Below are 20503 nucleotides of genomic sequence, written 5' to 3' on the forward strand. Positions count from 1 at the left end.
CTTTCCTCTTCCTCCTCCTCGTTTTCGTGGGAGGAGGTCACCTCAGTGTTATCGAACGATGAGTCCGATACGACCTTGCGCGGGAGACCTTTCCTGGTCCCCGTGGCCTTCTTCTCCGGCGCCTCATAGGGCGTCGGAACCAACATCTCCATTAAGAGAGCCCTTGCTAGATCTTCGGGCAGTGGGGATGGACAATCGATCCGCTCCGCTGTCGCGACCCAGTCCTGTTAAATGGCGTGGAGGCTTAGATCCCCCACATGATTATACTGGGGAAAGAAACATCTTACGAGATATAAGGAGCTCACCAGATTGGCAGGGCGCTTTGCGCAGAGTCCACGATTCTCGGTAAGGGGAGGATGTACCTCGGCGGACTTGAACAACACCTTCCAGATGTCCCGGTGCATCGTGTCGAAGAGCTCTCGCAGTGTTTGGTGCTTAGCCGGGTCAAACTCCCACATATTGAATGCCCGTCTTTGACACAGGAGGATCCGGCGGAAGTGCATGACCTGGACTGCTACCTCTTTTAGCACTGCATTGGTTTTCCCCGAAGAGGAGGGATGATGCAGCAAAGTAGCGTAAGTATTTCCCTCAGTTTTTGAGAACCAAGGTATCAATCCAGTAGGAGGCTACGCGCGAGTCCCTCGCACCTGCACAAAACAAATAAATCCTCACAACGAACGCAAATAGGGGTTGTCAATCCCTATAGGTCCACTTACGAGAGTGAGATCTGATAGATATGATAAGATAATATTTTTGGTATTTTTATGATAAAAGATGCAAAGTAAAATAAAGGCAAAGTAAATGGCAAAGTAATAACTAAGTAGTAGGAGATTGATATGATAAAGATAGACCCGGGGGCCATAGGTTTCACTAGTGGCTTCTCTCGAGAGCATAAGTATTCTACGGTGGGTGAACAAATTACTGTTGAGCAATTGACAGAATTGAGCATAGTTATGAGAATATCTAGGTATGATCATGTATATAGGCATCACGTCCGAGACAAGTAGACCGACTCCTGCCTGCATCTACTACTATTACTCCACTCATCGACCGCTATCCAGCATGCATCTAGAGTATTAAGTTAAAAACAGAGTAACGCCTTAAGCAAGATGACATGATGTAGAGGGATAGACTCATGCAATATGAAGAAAACCCCATCTTGTTATCCTCGATGGCAACAATACAATACGTGTCTTGCTGCCCTTACTGTCACCGGGAAAGGACACCGCAAGATTGAACCCAAAGCTAAGCACTTCTCCCATTGCAAGAAAGATCATCTAGTAGGCGAAACCAAACTGATAATTCGAAGAGACTTGCAAAGATAACCAATCATACATAAAAGAATTCAGAGAAGATTCAAATATTATTCATAGATAGACTTGATCATAAACCCACAATTCATCGGTCTCAACAAACACACCGCAAAAACAAGATTACATCGAATAGATCTCCACAAGAGAGGGGGAGAACATTGTATTGAGATCCAAAAAGAGAGAAGAAGCCATCTAGCTACTAACTATGGACCCGTAGGTCTGAGGTAAACTACTCGCACTTCATAAAGGGTATATGGTGTTGATGAAGAAGCCCTCTGTGATCGATGCCCCCTCCGGCGGAGCTCCGGAACGGGCCCCAAGATGGGATCTCGTGGATACAGAAAGTTACGGCGTGGAATTAGGGTTATGGCTCCATATCTGATCGTTTGGGGGTACGTGGGTATATATAGGAGGAAGAAGTACGTCGGTGGAGCAACAGGGGGGCCACGAGGGTGGAGGGCGCGCCTGGGGGGGTAGGCGCGCCCCCCTACCTCGTGGCCTTCTGTTACGTGTCTTGACATAGGGTCCAAGTCTCCTGAGTTGTATTCGATGAGAAAATCACGTTCCCGAATGTTTCATTCCGTTTGGACTCCGTTTGATATTCCTTTTCTTCGAAACCCTAAAACAGGCAAAAAAACAGCAATTCTGGGTTGGGCCTCCGGTTAATAGGTTAGTCCCAAAAATAATATAAAAGTGGATAATAAAGCCCAATAATGTCCAAAACAGTAGATAATATAGCATGGAGCAATCAAAAATTATAGATACGTTGGAGACATATCATGGACCACGTTGACAAGCTTGATTTTCTTGCTTATCATGTTTTTAACACAGTTCTAGAGTCCGGTCAGCTCCACCGATGAACCCCAGGATAGGCCCTTCTCTTTCCAGGAGGTGAGCCGCATGGGGATGCCGGATCGAAATTCGGGGGTCGCCACCCAGTTGGTGTCACGCGACTCGGTGATGTAGAACCACCCCGATTGCCACCCCTTCACGGTCTCCACATAGGAGCCTTCGAGCCAGGTGACGTTGGGCATTTTGCCCACCATGGCGCCTCCGCACTCCGCTTGCTGGCGGACCACCACCTTCGATTTAAGTTGAAGGTCTTCAGCCACAGGCCGAAGTGGGGCTTGATGCGGAGGAAGGCCTCGCACACGACGATAAATGCCGAGATGTTGAGGATGAAATTGGGGGCCAGATCGTGGAAGTCCAGCCCGTAGTAGATCATAAGCCCGCGGACAAATGGGTGGAGGGGAAATCCCAGCCCGCGGACGAAATAGGTAAGGAATACAACCCTTTCGTGGCGTTCGGGGGTAGGGACGATCTGCCCCGCGTCTGGGAGTCGGTGCACGATATCTGCGGCCAGGTATCCGGCTTCCCGGAGTTCCGTAATTTTCTCCTCCGTAACAGAGGAGACCATCCACTTGCCTCCCGCTATGGACATGTTTGGAGTGGTTTTTCGGAGAAAATGCGAACTTGGGCGCTGGAGCTCGAGTGCGCGAGAATGGATGGGTAGGGAAGAAGAAGGCGTGGGTGAAAAGGAGGAGTCCTTGTCCCTTTATAAGGGCGGAAGAAACTATGCGCCTCCCCACCTGCCTGGTAAACTCGTTTATTCCCCAAGCACCGTGATTGATGGTGCGGTTGGGTTACCCACACCCGTATTGATGAGAATCCCGTGATAAGGGGACACGATCTCTGCTTCGACAAGACGTGCCGAGAAAACCGCCTCGCAATATGTGCAGTAGCTGGTTGAGAAAAACGGTTCAAATAATGACCGGGCCATGGAGTGATGTCACGTTATGAAAAGTTGTCAGCAGATTAGATTTGTGAAGATATTATACTCTCTACGGTGGTATGTGGAATTTGTTTTGCAGAGCCGGACACTATCCTTGTGTTCGAAATCTTCTATGGAGTATTCGGAGGAGGAACCCGCCTTGCAATGCCGAAGACAATCTGCGCGCCGGACTCATCGTCATTGAAGCCGGGTTCAGGGGCTACTGAGGGAGTCCTGGATTAGGGGGTCCTCGGACTGCCGGACTATATACTTTGGCCGAACTGTTGGACTATGAAGATACAAGATTGAAGACTTTGTCCCGTGTCCGGATGGGACTCTCCTTTGCGTGGAAGGCAAGCTTGGCAATTCGGATATGTAGATCTCCTCCCATGTAACCGACTCTGTGTAACCCTAGCCCCCTCCGGTGTCTATATAAACCGGAGGGTTTAGTCCGTAGGACAACAACAATCATAATCATAGGCTAGCTTCTAGGGTTTAGCCTCTATGATCTCGTGGTAGATCAACTCTTGTAATACTCATATCATCAAAATCAATCAAGCAGTAAGTAGGGTATTACCTCCATCGAGAGGGCCCGGACCTGGGTAAACATTGTGTCCCCCGCCTCCTGTTACCACCCCCCTTAGACGCACAGTTCGGGACCCCCTACCTGAGATCCGCCGGTTTTGACACCGACACACTTGTCAGCAAGGATGAACAGCTCCAACGTCGTGCTCAGGTCATTGTCGATGGCTAGCTTCTCGCACATGCGGATGTCCTTGACTCCATTGGTGAACGCCGTGATGATGGCCTCGCCCGAGGCGCGCGGAATCTTGTGGCGCACCTGGCTGAAGCACTGAATGTACTGGCGGAGTGTTTCGTCGGGGCGCTGCTTCACCCGCCGCAGCTCGTTCATGGTGAGGGCGCGGTCGTAGGTGCCCTTGAAGTTGGCGACGAACAGCTCACCCCACGAAGAGATGGAGTCCTCGGGTAGGTTCATGAACCAGGAGAAGGCGCCGTCCTTGAGGGCCATGGGGAACTAGTTCGTCATGACCTTGTCATCACGCTCTACGCGCTGAGCATCGAGGTGGAGTGGTGGTGGGCGTCGCGCTCTGCGGGCGCGGTCTAGGCGACATGCGCTGCCCGGCGCTCGGCACGAACACGATGGGCGTCAGCCATGGAGTTGGTGTAGCTGAAACTGGAGCGGAGTGGAAGAAGAGAGGCAGGCCCCCTACCTGGCACGCCAAATGTCAGAATCGGGGCTCCGCAGACCCGAGGAAGGTTCGAACTCAGGGGCGTGCTCGCTGCTCCTCACCTCGCCCTGTCAGCTACACACATCCCCACGGCCAAGATCTACCAAGATCCCAGCGCAAAGGAAGGACAAAGAATAGGGTAGTTTACCCAGGTTCGGGCCACCTTACGGTGTAAAACCCTACTCCTGCTTTGTGGTTGCATTGCCTCGTGAGGGAGGATGATTGTGAGTACAAGTCGCCTCGGGAGGCTTCAGGAGCGACTCCGGGCTTGAGGGGTGGATGAACTCGATCGGGGACCTTGCTAAGGTGATGGTCTAGCTCTACTTATGTTGACCCGATCCTCTTCCCCCAAAACACTTGGCGGGAAGGGTTGCCACAATGGCCAATTTTGAAGGGGAACATGAGTACATCTTATCTTGACAAAAGATGGTCTTCGCCTGCCAAAGCTTCTGGCCATGACGCGCAAGTGGGCTCGGCGATGACCTCCGTCTGGATGAGTCCGTCGTCCTTGTCTTGTTGCACTGAAGAGGTAATCTTTGGGGCCGCCTAGGGAACCCGCGTGATGGCCTTGTTCATTCAGCACCAAAGAGGAAAGCCACACCATCCGTGCCCGCTGGCACGGGTCCCGACGGCGCTCGTCATGGCTCGTGTCACCCACATGCCGCGCGAGGCATGGCTTGGCGACCTCGGTGCATCCGCCCGTGAGGGGGCCTCGGGAGACGACTTCAGGGGTCTGCCCCATGAGAAGGCCTCATGAGGTCCTTGGTGATGTGCGCCTCGCGAGGGTCCTCCTTGAGGAGCCTGGGAGATGGGCCGTATTGGGCCTTTCACCACGCGCTGCATCCTGGGCCGCAGGTAGACGGGCTGGGTACCCCCAGTCCCAGAGTCCTGACACATCTGACACGAAGGGTGTCGAGGCCTCCCACCCCCTACCGTCGCGATGTGCAGGCTCGTGTTTTCATGGCCCGAGGTCGTGCGCGGCTTGTGTCTTCGCTGTTTGAGGTTCTCCAGTGGTTGAGCAATCTTTTTTAAACCCAGAGCTTGTAGAAGCAGCGGGCGAAAAGTCGTCGATGCACACCAAGAGACGCTACGGCTATGATGTGCGAAGAAAATTGTCACCCCGGAGAAGAAAATGTCGATAAGGGCTTGTAGAAACTCCAAATATCACAGAAGTTGGTCGAATCCTGACAAATTCACCAGAAACCTAAACCGGCCAGATCCCGGAAGACCCAACGGAGACACAACTCCACACACCCTTCATTGGTGATAATCTCACCCACTAAACGAGAATAGGGTGAGGAGAACATTATTCCTACATTGTGGAGGCGTCACCATCTCTTTATCTCAAACCAAACACGAAGACACTCTAAAATACCCTAAGAGAAATTGTCCGTGCCGTTGCACACAAGTCTGAACCTTAGGTCGAGCTCGCTGTCGTTCAGGAGCATGCACCGACGCCCTCTTTTTTGATGACCTAGTTAGGCCAGGCCGTCGTTGAAAAATACAACACTAGATCTCTTCGGCTGCCGCCAGTTTTACCGCCGAGCATAATCTTATGAAGACCTTTACTCAAGCCCTCGTCTCCCTCACCGTCTACAGTAGCACTCCAACACCTCAACAGTCTCATGACATCAGCACCTCCCCATTGGAAGCCGCACGGGCTTTGCCCGACGACGCACCCTGACGTCATCGGCAAGACGGGTAGATAGCCGAGCCGCGGCCTCACGCATGCCCGCGTCATGCCGTGTCGCTGCTGCCGCACCAGCGTGCCCGTCCGTTCTGTTTCACACCCGTCCACCCATCGATGACACACCGGCGGTCGACGAGATTAGCACCGGCATAGATCCACTCCGAATCATCCATGCAAACAATCATGGGGCCACACGCACGCGCGGCAAGGGGCATGGAGTGGAACCGAAGGGACCTCCCTCGCGCCTCTGTCGCCACGCTGTTGCGCGGCCGATCGACAAATCACGTATGCCTAGACTAAGGCTAGGCTAGCAATTCGGCTTATTTTTAGTCGACGGAAGCCACCGCACTAGGCGCGTTCACCAGCTAATGCTAGTGACTGACCTTTGTGCGTTCTACACTTCCACTGCCACCAGCAGGATAGCTTAGGTTATAGCTTGTGCAGCAATAAAGTGGCGAGCGGCCGGCACAGAGGTGGCCACGTTAGCTTTGCCGTCCGTCCCCAAAATTGAACAACCCTTTTCATCAGAAAAATTGCAACCATTTGAATTTCTCGAAATTGAAATACAGGAATCAACAGCCCCCGAATTAAGGTAAGGTATAATAAGAGTAGTGACATCTGTATGGCTGCTGGTTTCATCGCAAAAAGAGAAGTGTGGTTGCCGGTGGGTTTTGGTTAGGAGCTCGGCCCGCGAAGCGGCTGTCGCGGTCGAACCCGTCGCCTACTTGATGATGGATGGATGGATGGGCGTCTTGACGGGGGGAACATCAAAGCAGGCGAGCTCCAAGGAGTAAAGTTAGGGGGATTCAGGTCCCATCACATCCAGTAGTTGGTGTAATTGGTGAGGACCTGCATAATTGTAGATGCTCTCTCCACATATACATATACAATTCATCTAACTACGGAGAAAATGTCGTAGTTGGCAACTGGGTATACATCAGCGAAATTCTTGCTTATCGAGCCCACTACAATATAGTATAGTTGTAGTATTATCGACAGAATCAGAATCCTCGTTTGCAATTTTGTATACACGCGAGGATGAACTGTTTGACTGTTCCGCACAAGTATATTGTACTCTACGTGATTAAGTGAACATCATTGAAATTATGGATCTTATTCCAACCGTAAAAATAGAACAGTCTCTGTACTGACGTCTTAACGTACAGATTGCTTTGGCGACATCAATAGAGACAATGAGGCATGAATTGTTTTGTACGTATGCGTATCAATACTATTAGTACAACGTCACAGTATTAAAATCAACTAATAACGCCGCCATCCAGAGCTTTGCCCAAAAGGACACGCTCGAACAAAACAAAGAGGTTACACCATACATGAATTCACCAAAACTACCAATCAACATACAAAATTCTCTCCCATACAATCATTAAAATGGGCAGTTCTATCCTACCCTGAGATTGATGAAAACAAAAAGATCAGAACGAACAGAAGAACAGCAGTTCTTTCTGACTAGTGTGCAAGCAAACAGAGAACCTACAAAATAGTACGTATATCTTCTCCGATCTCTATTGTTGAGATGGTGTGGTTTTTACATTTACCTTAGCCAAGCAGATCCTAATTTAGTACTATATATAAGCACACCAATTTTATTTCTAATAACACTACCAAGGTTATGCAATACTATTATGCACACAAAAGCTGAAAAATTGACGGGGTAGAGAGAGAGGCCAAGAAACGCATTAGAATGGGGGATAACTTCGCCGTAACCCACTGACGTTGGCGAACAACCCGACAAGCTCTTGCTTGTATGGGAGGTAGGATCTCCTCCGGCCAGCGCCGCCGCTTCCTCCTCCTCCTCCTCCTTTGCTGTAATAACTCCATCCGTGGGCATCGGCGGCGCCGCCGCCGTCGCTCCTGCTGCTTCCTTCCTCCACGTCCCCCTGCTTGGGAGGCCCTGAAGTGGCGTTCAAAAAGACGAACTTCTCCTTGCCGTCGCTGTGGCTCCGCCCCACGAGGCGCTCACTGATGCGCCGCCACCGGAGGACCGACCCCGTTGAGCCGCTCTTCCGGCATCGCCGCAGGGACGCCGGAGTGGACTGTCCGGGGGCCCAGAGGCAGTAGCTCTCCGGCGCCACGCCCTCCAGCTCGCCGTCCCCGAAGCTCTCTTCGTCCCTCTGCCTCGCGCGGAAGTCGCGCTCCTCCAGCAGGAGCTGCCCCAGCGGGACTCGCACGGTGGCCGTCTCCTGCTCGTCGACCGAGGCCGCCGGCGGCGGGGACGGGGGGCGGCCGAAGATGGGGTACACGGGCACGATGAGCGCGTCCGCCGCGAACGGTAGGACGGGGAAGGTGAAGCCGCCTCCGTCTTCGTCTCCCTCCTCGTCGCCGTCGACGATGCGGTGTGGAGATTTAGGAAGGTTCTCAGCGGGGCCGTGGTCTCTGTCCTCCATGGCTCTCTCTCCTCGCCTTTTGCGGGTTGAAGGATAGATATTTGATCGGTTGCCTTTATGTGTGGCTTCCTTCCTTTTGCTTGGCTGGGTCGGGTTCCTTTTTTCGGCCTGAGCCGGTGGCGGCGGCAAGTGAACACAGAGCGGTGTGAAAGATAACTCCTTCAAGCTGACAGATGGGCCTTATTGCGTTCTGGGTACCACAGGTCAGTGCCCAGGAGCTGAAGTGATGGTTCAGGCGTAGCTTTGATCCGGCGCGGTAAAGTGTGCGTGAGTTGCTGCTCAGGCTAGAAGTCCCAAGAAACACGAACTAAATGAGGACAAAAAGGAGCCAAATGGGGCCAAAGGAGCGCTCAGGCTAGGGTTTGGCCCCTCTTATTATTGAGTTGTACTTTGTGTTATATATATTACGTGTTGTGGCTCATCTTCTAGTTATGTATAGTTAAAATTGAGACATATCCTGTACTTATATACACGTGCATCTGCACCATCAATATAATAATTATTTTATTGCAAAATATCTCTCTACATGGTTAGTTTTTTAGGTTTTACTCCCCGTCTTCTGCTGTCGCCGCCGTCGCGCGCTCCTCCCGTGCTGTCGTTGTCGCCGCCACCCCCCTCCCCCCCGCCGCCGCGCTCCTCCCATACCACCACCCTACCGCCGTCGCGCGATCCTCCCACACCGCCGCCGCCGCCGCGCGATCCTCCCGCATCGCCGCCGTCGCCGCTACCCAGCCGCCGCCGTCCACGCGTCTCCCGCGCCAGCCGCCGCTTCTACAGCTGCACGTCCGCACCTAATCGCCAGCCACCTACCTAGCCCGCCGCCGGATCACCCGAAGTTGTTGCTGCCGCCGAGCCGTGTCCACCAACTCCCGCGTCGTTCGCCCGCGTCGCCTGCCCGCCGCCGCCCGACCCGATCGCTCGCGTCGCGAGAAGCGCCGACCGCTGCCCCGCTGTCGCCCTCGGACCCGCGATGGCGTCCATCGGCCCGTCCGCCGCCGCCGCCTTACGGTGCGGCTGCCGCCTACGACGCGTTCGACGTCGCCCCGCACTACCCGCGGGCTCTTCCTGCGGGCCACCAGGCGTTCATCGGCGAGCCTTACTAGCCGACTGGCGTCGGCTACGACGCCCTCCTTGCGCCGTCGCCCGTCGGCGGTTATGGTCCACCCATCCCGGCGCCGCCCTACGAGGGCCTCCCGCCGCCGTCTTCCCTCGGTGGTTATGGCCTGCCCGCCCCGGCGCCACCCTACGAGGGCCTCCCGCCGCCGCTGGTACCTGTGTCATGGGACCCCACCCTCCTCACCGCCCAGCACTTCGCGTCATCGCCGAGTAGCTCAGTCGGTGGAGGTGACTGGTACATGGACTCGGGTGCTACTGCGCACATGACAGCCCATTCCGGTAACCTAACCTCTTCCACTCCTGTTCGCACACCCACTCGTATCACCGTCGGCAACGTCTCCTCCTTACGTATTACTCATATCAGTAGCACTAGTTTTCCCTCCACTTCCACACCCATTACTATGTCTAATGTTCTTGTTTCCCCTGAATTAGTCACAAACCTAGTTTCCGTTTGTCATCTTACTCGTGAGAACCCACTTGCTGTTGAATTTGACGGTGTTGGCTTTTCTGTGAAAGACGCCCGTACCCGGATGATCCTTCACCGATGTGACAGTCCCGATAAGCTCTATCCCGTGCACGCCGGCACCTCCACCTCCACACCAGTCGCCCTTGCCGCCGGCGTTGACCTCTGGCATGCTTGCTTGGGCCACCCCAACCTCACTGTGTTACGTCAAATTCTTAGGAGTTTCTCTTTCTCATGTAACAAGCTCGACGAGCACTCTTGTGAGGCATGTCGCTTAGGCAAGCACGTTCGCCTTCCCTTTAGTGCGTCTACTTCAGTGTCCACTTTTCCGTTTCAATTGCTTCATAGTGATGTTTGGACGTCTCCCGTTGCGAGTAACACGGGCTATCTATACTACTTGGTGATATTAGATGATTATTCTCATTATGTGTGGACTTTTCCACTTCCTCGTAAATCCGATGCTTTAGCCACACTCACCTCCTTTTATTCCTATGTCACCACCCAGTTCGGCCGCCCCATACTCGCACTCCAAACTGATAACAGAAAAGAGTTCGACAACGTCGCTCTTCGCACACTTCTCGCCTCTCACGACACCATCTTCCGTCTGACTTGCCCTTACACTTCATAGCAGAATGGCTGCGCTGAGCGCATTCTCCGCACTCTTAATGACTGCGTTCGCACGTTACTCTTTCACTCTAACGTTCCCGCTCGGGTTTGGCCCGATGCTCTCGCCACCGCCACTCTCTTAGTTAACATTCGTTCGTGTCGTCCTCGGTGGAACTACGCCCCTCACCATCTTCTTTTTGGTACACCACCGTCCTATGATGGTCTCCACATTTTGGGGTGTCTCTGTTATCCCAGTACCACGTCCACCATGCCACACAAGCCCACACCACGTTCCGTTCCATGCATCTTCCTTGGCTACCCTCCCAACACTAAAGGTTACCGGTGCTATGATCCTGTCACTCATCGTGTGTACACCTCGAGGCACGTGTATTTCATCAAGACGGTGTACCCTTTTTCAGGTTCCTCCGGCTTTAGCCCCTTCGGCACCGGCCCCCGCGCCCCCTACCTAGAGCGATGCGTGGCGGCAGCCCCCCCGGCACGACGCCTTCTGCCGCCACCACCCGGTTTTCCGACTCCCTTCCCAGAGGTCGAGTTTGATAGGGCTCCTGGATCCCCATCTCCCTCCTATGAGGTTGAGCCGGTGGGCACTCCGCCCGCCACCCCGGTGACGGGCTCGACATCCTCCTCGCCCGTCGCCCCCTCGGCCGCCAGCTCGGCTGGCACCGCTGCCGCCGCGGCCCCCGTCACCAGCATCGCGACCCCTGTCGCCGCCGTGAGTGCCCCCGCAGCCACCGGCGCCCCTGTCATGGCCGCGGCCCCTGCCGCCGCCGCGACCCCCGTTGCCATCGCCGGCCTTGCTGCCCCGCCACTTGGCGTGACTACCCATGCCCGAGCAGGATTGCTTCGGCCGAGCGCGCGCTACTCCTCCGACGAGTATGTGTGCGCCGCCTCGACGTCAACACCATCACCCGTTCCCACCTCCGCTTATGCTGCCCTTTGGGATCTCCATTGGCTAGCTGCGATGCAGGAGGAGTTCGACGCCCTACAACGCAACCTGATACGTTTCCAACGTATCTATAATTTTTGATTGTTCCATGCTATTATATTATCAACCTTGGATGTTTTATATGCATTTATATGCTATTTTATATGATTTTTGGGACTAACCTATTAACCTAGAGACCAGTGCCAGTTTCTATTTTTCCCCTTGTTTTAGAGTATCATAGAAAAGGAAAATCAAACGGAGTCCAATTGACCTGAAACTTCACAGAACTTATTTTTCGATCAGAAGAAGCCCACGGAGTATCGGAGATGGACCAGAAGAGTCCCGGGCTGCCCATGAGGGTGGGGGGCGCGCCCACCCCTGGGCGCGCCCCCTGCCTCGTGGACAGCCCGGAGATCCACCGACGTACTTCTTCCTCCTATATATATATATATCCATATACCCTAAAAACTTCGGGGAGCAGAATAGATCGGGAGTTCCGCCGCCAGAAGCCTCCGTAGCCACCGAAAACCAATCTAGACCTGTTCCAGCACCCTGCCGGAGGGGGGAATCCCTCTCCGGCGGCCATCTACATCATCCCGGCGCTCTCCATGACGAGGAGGGAGTAGTTCACCCTCGGGGCTGAGGGTATGTACCAGTAGCTATGTGTTTGATCTCTCTCTCTCTCTCTCTCTCGTGTTCTTGAGGTGTTACGATCTTGATATATCGCGAGCTTTGCTATTATAGTTGGATCTTATGATGTTTCTCCCCCTCTACTCTCTTGTAATGGATTGAGTTTTCCCTTTGAAGTTATCTTATCGGATTGAGTCTTTAAGGATTTGAGAACACTTGATGTATGTCTTGCGTGGGATACCCGTGGTGACAATGGGGTATTCTATTGACCCACTTGATGTATGTTTTGGTGATCAACTTGCGGGTTCCGCCCATGAACCTATGCATAGGGGTTGGCACACGTTTTCATCTTGACTCTCCAGTAGAAACTTTGGGGCACTCTTTGAAGTAATTTTGTGTTGGTTGAATAGATGAATCTGAGATTGTGTGATGCATATCGTATAATCATACCCACCGATACTTGAGGTGACATTGGAGTATCTAGGTGACATTAGGGTTTTGGTTGATTTGTGTCTTAAGGTGTTATTCTAGTACGAACTCTATGATAGATTGAACGGAAAGAATAGCTTCATGTTATTTTACTACGAACTCTTGAATAGATCGATCAGAAAGGATAACTTTGAGGTGGTTTCGTACCCTACCATAATCTCTTCATTTGTTCTCAGCTATTAGTGACTTTGGAGTGACTCTTTATTGCATGTTGAGAGATAGTTATGTGATCCAATTATGTTATTATTGTTGAGAGAACTTGCACTAGTGAAAGTATGAACCCTAGGCCTTATTTCCTAGCATTGCAATACCGTTTATGCTCACTTTTATCATTAGTTACCTTGCTGTTTTTATATTTTTAGATTACAAAAACCATTATCTACTATCCAGATTGCACTTGTATCACCATCTCTTCGCCGAACTAGTGCACCTATATAATTTACCATTGTATTGGGTGTGTTGGGGACACAAGAGACTCTTTGTTATTTGGTTGCAGGGTTGCTTGAGAGCGACCATCTTCATCCTATGCCTCCCACGGATTGATAAACCTTATGTCATCCACTTGAGGGAAATTTGCTACTGTCCTACAAACCTCTGCACTTGGAGGCCCAACAACGTCTACAAGAAGAAGGTTGTGTAGTAGACATCACAACCGCACGTGGCAGCTTGTTCCACGACCCCCTCGTGCCAATATCATCACTGGCAAGTGGGTGTTTCGCCACAAGACTCGCCCGGATGGTTCTCTCGAGCGCTACAAGGCTCGGTGGGTGGTTTGTGGATTTCGGCAACCCGCGTGCTTGGACTTCACCGACACATTCGATTCGGTTGTTAAACTGGGCACGATCCGTGCTGTGCTCTAGTTGGCGGTTTCGCGCGCCTGGCCTGTGCACCAGTTGGATGTCTCCAACACCTTCTTGCATGACCATCTTGCCGAGCAGGTGTACTGTGAGCAGCCCATTGGCTTCGTCGACGCTGCGCACCCAGACTTTGTGTGCTTGCTCTCCCGTTCTCTTTATGGGTTGAAGCAGGCACCTCGAGCTTGGTACCAGCGTATCGCCGCCTTCGTGCAGTCTCTGGGATTTTGGTCCACTCCCTCTAATGCCTCACTCTTCGTGTATCTTCAGGGAGCTGACACTGCATATTAGCTACTCTATGTCGACGACATCATCCTCACAGCGTCCATCGTCGATCTTCTTCAGCGGCTGACTGCTCGTCTTCGTGATGAGTTCGCCCTCAAGGACTTGGGGCCCCTACACTACTTCCTCGGCATCGAGGTGGTCTGCCGGACTGAAGGCTTCTTTCTGCATCAGCAGAAGTATGCCCACGAGCTCTTGGAGCGTGCCCGTATGCTTAACTGCAAGCAGGCACCAACCCCCATTGACACAAAGGCAAAGGTCTCTGCTCTGGATGGGTCTCTCACGTCCGATGGAGCGTTTTATCACTGTATTGTTGGTGCTTTACAGTACCTGACACTGACTTGACCCGACCTGCAGTACGCTGTTCAGCAGGTGTGCCTCCACATGCACGCTCCGCGTGACTCCCACTGGACCTTGGTGAAGCATATTCTCCAGTACATATGCAGCACCATGTCTTTGGGGCTCACCCTGACGGCCTCCGCCTCCACCGACCTCGTGGCCTACTCGGATGCCGACTGGGCTGGCTGCCCCGACACTCAATGTTGCACGTCAGGCTACTGCGTCTACCTTGGGCCCTCGTTGATCTCTTGGTTATCGAAGCGGCAGCCCACGGTCTCTCGCTCCAGCGCCGAGGCAGAGTATCACGCCGTGGCTAATGTCGTGGCCAAGTGCTCTTGGCTTCGTCAGCTGCTCCAGGAGTTGCTTTGTGATGTTCATAAGGCCACTCTTGTCTACTGCAATAACGTCAGCGCGGTCTACCTTTCCGCCAACCCGGTGCACCATCGATGTACGAAGCATATTGAGATCGATATTCACTTCGTGCGCGAGCAGGTTGCCCCTGGCCGTGTTCGGGTTCTTCACGTGCCGACGTCTCACGTGCTGACGTCGCAACAGTTTGCTGATGTGATGACTAAGGGATTGCCTACCTCCGTCTTCAAGGAGTTTCGGTCCAGTCTCTGTGTCTCTGGTGACACTTCGACTTCGGGGGGGGGGGGTGTTGAGTTGTACTTTGTGTTGCATGTATTACGTGTTGTGGCCCACCTCCTAGTTGTGTATAGTTGAGGTTGAGGCCTACCCTGTACTTATATATACGTGCACCAGTACCCCATCAATACAACGATTATTGTATTGCAAAACATCTCTCTATACTTCTGACGGCGGCTATGTTGAGAGTTTTGTCTACTCAGGTCGATCTCCCCTCCGGCTATCTCCTCTACCTCCGACGGTTCGAGCGGTCCGTGTTGATCCAAGGGAAGACTCACGCTTCTTCCTGGCCTTGGCCGACAAGGTTTTGGAGGTTTGACGGGGGATTTCCAATTTAGTTCAGGTAGTGGAGAGTGGAGGAAGTGGTGGCAGGAAGCATGAGTCGGGAAACATGGAAGATCTGATCAAGCATCTTGATCTGCATGAGGATGATGGAGAGGACTTCGCTTGGGAGGATGATCCGGTTGTGCCAAAAGTTCAAGCAAAGTGGTTGGCCATGGACTAGGGTTCACACTAGTAAGGGGTTTAGTCCGGTCGTGTATGCTGACATGAGGTATGCATGGAATCCAGCGAAAGAAGCACATTGGCGACTGATAAAAGATAATTTGTTTACCATTCAATTTGGGTGTTTGGGTGACTGGAACACCGCGATGTTGAAAGGCCCCTTTTTGGAAATCAAGTGGTTATCCTGGCTGAATATGATGGGTTCACGAACCCTAAGTCCGTGGTACTGGACAATGTGGCGGTCTGGGTAAGGATTTTAAAACTACTGGACAACTATCTGAATGAGGCCATGATCAAGGGAATGTGCAGGAAGATGGGCAATATCCTGGAAACTCGGATACAATTCCCGGCTGGTTATGTTGGAGCTGTCGTAAGGGATGAAAATAAGTCCTGATGTGAAAAAGAGGTTGGAATGTTTCATATCCATACCAAAAGGATGGAAAGAAGGATTGGTACCAAGTAATTTATGAGAAATTACCGGTTTTGTGTAATCATTATGGGTTCCGTGGGCATTGGTTTGAGGAGTGTGGTACATGAGAGCATGATGCTACGAAGTTTGAGTATGGGGGTTTTATTCTAGCCGGCAATTGGAAGAGCCAGTGGAGGACGAGGTTCTGGAAGAGGTGGAGGACGAGGCCGTTCATGGCAGAGCATGATGGTTTACATACTAGAGGCAATAATAACAACTGTGATCCCCAAAGTAGCCATAATTAAGAATAATTAGGATTTCTAAATAAGGGTCCACTCATGGGAAATCCAACCTTTCCCTGCATCCGACAGTAATCTATTTTTAATATCTAATTAGAGCGGGGATTCCACAAGAGAAACATACTTTCCTAGAGAACTAGTAAAAACTTCTGCCACAAAGAACGGTTGTGATATGGAAAGGAATCAGTCGAAAGAATTTGTGCTTGGCGTCAGCTACGAAGCCTCTTTTGATCAACAATCCTTCTGAGAAAAAAATCGATTTAGCGCTGGATTTAAAAACCTCTAGTTATGATAATTGCCTTAGGAGCAGGTGCCTTTTAGGATTAGGATTTGGAAGTACCGTTCTTCCATAGAGGATTGCCGAGAGGTTTTTTACTGAAAATTGTGCTTGCTATAAAATAAAAGTTCTAATTTTGGTTTTCCCGCAACTAAAGAGAAAGAGAACGCGATAATTTTTCTTATTAGGTAATAACAACAGCTATGATCCCTAAAGAGCTGGCATTGGGATGTTGCATTCGGGATGCAACTGGATCTGAGTACCTCGTAGAACCCTCCAGGATTGCATACCATTAATCCAAAACATATAAAGAGACGTTACCATAGCTGAGAAGGAACCTGCAGCAAGGAAGTGACTGGCCATGGACTCAGTGTATGGGGTGTAGACGATGAGCATCTTGATCGAGCAATAATACCAGTGGTTCCTTGATCAAAGGTGACAAGTATTGTGGACTTATTTGATGGGAATGAGAAGGATCTGAGTGCTACTCCACGAAAAATGCACACAAGAAGAAGTTGGAGGAGGGCTAGATGGGGAGGCTATTGACAGTTGTGAGCATGACGAATCTCTAGCAGGATCGACGACACCCCTCGGGGGTTGACCACCGAGAGCAATGAACATATTAAGTCTGAACTCTCGGGGCTGCGAATAGTCTGAGATAGTCCAAGAAATTCACAACTTGCTACAGTTGCATCGTGTGTGTTTGTTCTTTCTCTTGGAGACCTAACTCTCTGTTACGCGAGTTAAGGTTTACTTTGGGGTTCAGGCATTCTTTTGGTGTTAAGAGCGAGGGGGAGTGTTAGACTAGTGTTGTTTTGGAATAATTACTTGATTAACAGTTTAAAATCATGCAACCGAACACACATTGATGCTTTGGTCCAGAACAAGTGTACTGGGAGTAGGGAATGGCGGTTCATGGGTTTCTATGGTGAACCTGTAACGCCCACAATGCGGCTATATCTCCCACGTGTTGAGGCATGACTTAGAAGCATAACCACATGGTGGTTTTGTCGCAAGAGGGGTAATCTTCACAAACATCCCATGTAATGAATAAGACAGATAAATAGAGTTGGCTTACACTCGCCACGTCACACAATACATAAATAATCCATACATCATCCAAATACACTCATAGACCGTCTACGGTCAAATCCAAAAGAAAAGGAAGATAAAGCCCAAATGCTAGATCCCCGATCGTCCCAACCGGGCTCCACTACTGATCATCAGGAAACGACACATAGTAATGACCAAGGTCCTCGTCGAACTCCCACTTGAGTTTGGTAGCATCACCTGCACTGGTATCATCGGCACCTGCAACTGTTTGGAAGTATCCATGAGTCACGAGGACTCGATAGTCTCACACCCGCGAGATCAAGACTATTTAAGCTTATGGGTAGGATAAGGTAATGAGGTGGAGCTGTAGCAAGCGCTAAGCAAATATGGTGGCTAACATACGCAAATAATAATAAGATGAGAAGCTACGCAATGGTCATGAAGCTAGAAGCGATCAAGAGGTGATCCTGAAACTACTTACACACAAACATAACCCAAACCGTGTTCACTTCCCGGACTCCGCCGCAAAGAGACCATCACTACTACACACGCGGTTGATTCATTTTAATTAAGTCAAGTGTCAAGTTCTCTACAACCGGATATTAACAAATTCCCATCTGCCACATAACCGTGGACACGGCTCTCGAAAGTTTATACCCTGCAGGGGTGTCCCAACCTAGCCCATCACAAGCTCTCACGGTCAACAAAGGATATTCCTTATCCTGGAAAGGCCCGATCAGTCTCAGAATCCCGGTTACAAGACATTTTGACAATGGAAAAACAAGACCAACAAAGCCGCCCGAATGTGCCGACAAATCCCGATAGGAGCTGCACATATCTCGTTCTCAGGGCACACCAGATGGACAAGCCCAGGGCGCGCCGAACATCACCCAGTTCGGACCAACACTCAGAGGAGCACTGGCCCGGGGGGGGGGGGTAAAATAAAGATGACCCTCGGGTCCGCAGAACCCAAGGGAAAAGGCTAAGGTAGGAAAATGTAAAACCAAGGTTGGCCTTGTTGGAGGAGTTTTATTCAAGGCGAACTGTCAAGGGGGTCCCATAACCCCAACCACGTAAGGAACGCAAAATCAAGGAACATAGCACCGGTATGATGGAAACTAGGGCGGCAAGAGTGGAACAAAACACCAGGCAAAAGGCCAAGCCTTCCACCCTTATACCAAGTATATAGACGCATTAAATTAAATAAGAGATAAAGTGGTATCCTAACATATCCATGTTCCAACATGGAACAAACTTCAACTTCACCTGCGACTGACAACGCTATAAGAGGGGCTGAGCAAAAGCGGTAACATAGCCAAACAACGATTTTCTAGGAAGGTTGGTTAGAGGCTTGACATGGAAATATGGGAGGCATGATATAACAAGTGGTAGGTAGCATGACATAGCTGTAGAACGAACAACTAGCAAGCAAAGATAGAAGTGCTATCGAGGGTATGGTCATCTTGCCTGCAATTTTCTCAGAGTTGCCGAAAGCTTGATCCTTGTTGGCATACTCAACAGGTTCCTCATTCACGTACTCTTCTCCTGGCTATACCCAAAGCAAGAACTCAAGCAACGGAACAACAATCAATCACAGTGCAATGCACAAGCAACATGATGCAATACATGACATGATATGCAAGATATGATATGCAAGATATGATATGCAAGATATGATATTCAATGCATATGCGTGCTCCGAAAGGGAAAGAATGATCAAGGCATCAACTTGTCATAACAAGTATGCCGCTGGAAAGATGAAGTGATTTCGGTCAAAATCGATATAAGGATCACCGGAAACGGATGCACGGTTTGCAAATGACAAGCAAAATAAGAATGACGCAAATATGCGATTAATAGGATGATATCACTTAGAATGCAATAAGAAACTAAGCTACTCTACTCCAACATAGCAAAAAATCATATGGCAGTGATGCACACGAGATGCTTGACAAAACATGAACACTGAGCTACGGCTAAATCACAATAGAACAGGTTCAAACAAGCATGGAAAAACTGCAAAAGATATCAGCTTCACAGACTTTGTGAAAATACTAACATGTCAAAAACAACATCAGTAAGCAATGTTTAGAGCAAGCAAACAACATGCTACAGGAACATATCATGCCAAACAAAGGCATGGCATGTTTCTACTAAATGCACTTAACAAAACTCCCTTACTTAACATGAGCCAAAAAGGCACCGAAAATGATGTGGACCCATGCAATCATGGCAAGTTATATCAACAGTTTCAGACTTAGAAGAAAAATAGAGCATGGCATAAACAGATTCATGATAGCAACTTTGCAAGCTCAATTCACTCACCACAAGGCATTACATGACAACACAAGCATACCAACAGTAATAAGACATGTTCATTTAGTTAAACGTGGCAAGAGCAAGTTCATAGGATGCATGGATCACTAACAAGGCAATATTGATTAACATGTTAACAATCTGCCAGGAATAATATTTGGCAAAAGTAGAGCAAGGAAATGACATGCTAGGGTGCTCCATAATTGCAAACAGAGCCTCGAATGGATAGAGCAATACCACATCTACAAAACATGTTTACTAAACTATCTAAAAATATGCATGGATCTCATGGTAGTAAGAAGTTTACATGACATCAAAATGTAACAGGAAAAGGACTTAGCAAAACTACTAAGTGCCTGAAAACAGTAACATCACGGAGCCTACTTTGCATGCTTGTTCTAGTCACTACATAGCTCATAAAAATACAAGACTTGCACCCCTGGAAAGATGGCATGATGGAGCTCAAAACACATGTAGACATCATACTCATAAGATGCACACACAAAATGCAACAAAAATGACAATCATCAAGTTCTGTTAAGTGAAAGCAGTTAACATCATATATCACTCTTGCAACGAGGGAAATGGCATCAATATGGATAGTAACATGCATCCAAATGCCACTAACACGATGAGCATAATGAGACAAACATTTCAACATATCAGATGCACAAATCGGAGTCACGGGCATAGAGATATAGCATAATGAACAAGGCATAAAAATTATTGGGATCTCCAGGACTTGTCAAAAATATACCACTCTGATCCAGATCTAGGGTTTCGGGGCATGCATCCCGAGGCTCACCGGAGAAGGAGGAAGCGATGGACGGAGATGGAGAGATG

The 20503-nt window shown here is 50.4% G+C and overlaps 1 protein-coding gene across 1 annotated transcript; it reads right to left on the bottom strand.

Moving 5' to 3' along the window:
- Positions 1-7229: 7229 nt before the first annotated feature.
- Positions 7230-8508, bottom strand: LOC125544313 (uncharacterized). The gene has a single exon (XM_048707942.2). It carries the CDS (start codon positions 8430-8432, stop codon positions 7725-7727), a length of 708 nt encoding a protein of 235 aa, XP_048563899.2. The 5' UTR covers positions 8433-8508; the 3' UTR covers positions 7230-7724.
- Between the last annotated feature and the right edge of the window lie 11995 nt (positions 8509-20503).

This window comes from Triticum urartu, chromosome 3A (assembly GCF_056163025.1).
Source record: "Triticum urartu cultivar PI428250 chromosome 3A, HENAU_Tu73, whole genome shotgun sequence".
Lineage (NCBI taxonomy): Eukaryota > Viridiplantae > Streptophyta > Magnoliopsida > Poales > Poaceae > Triticum > Triticum urartu.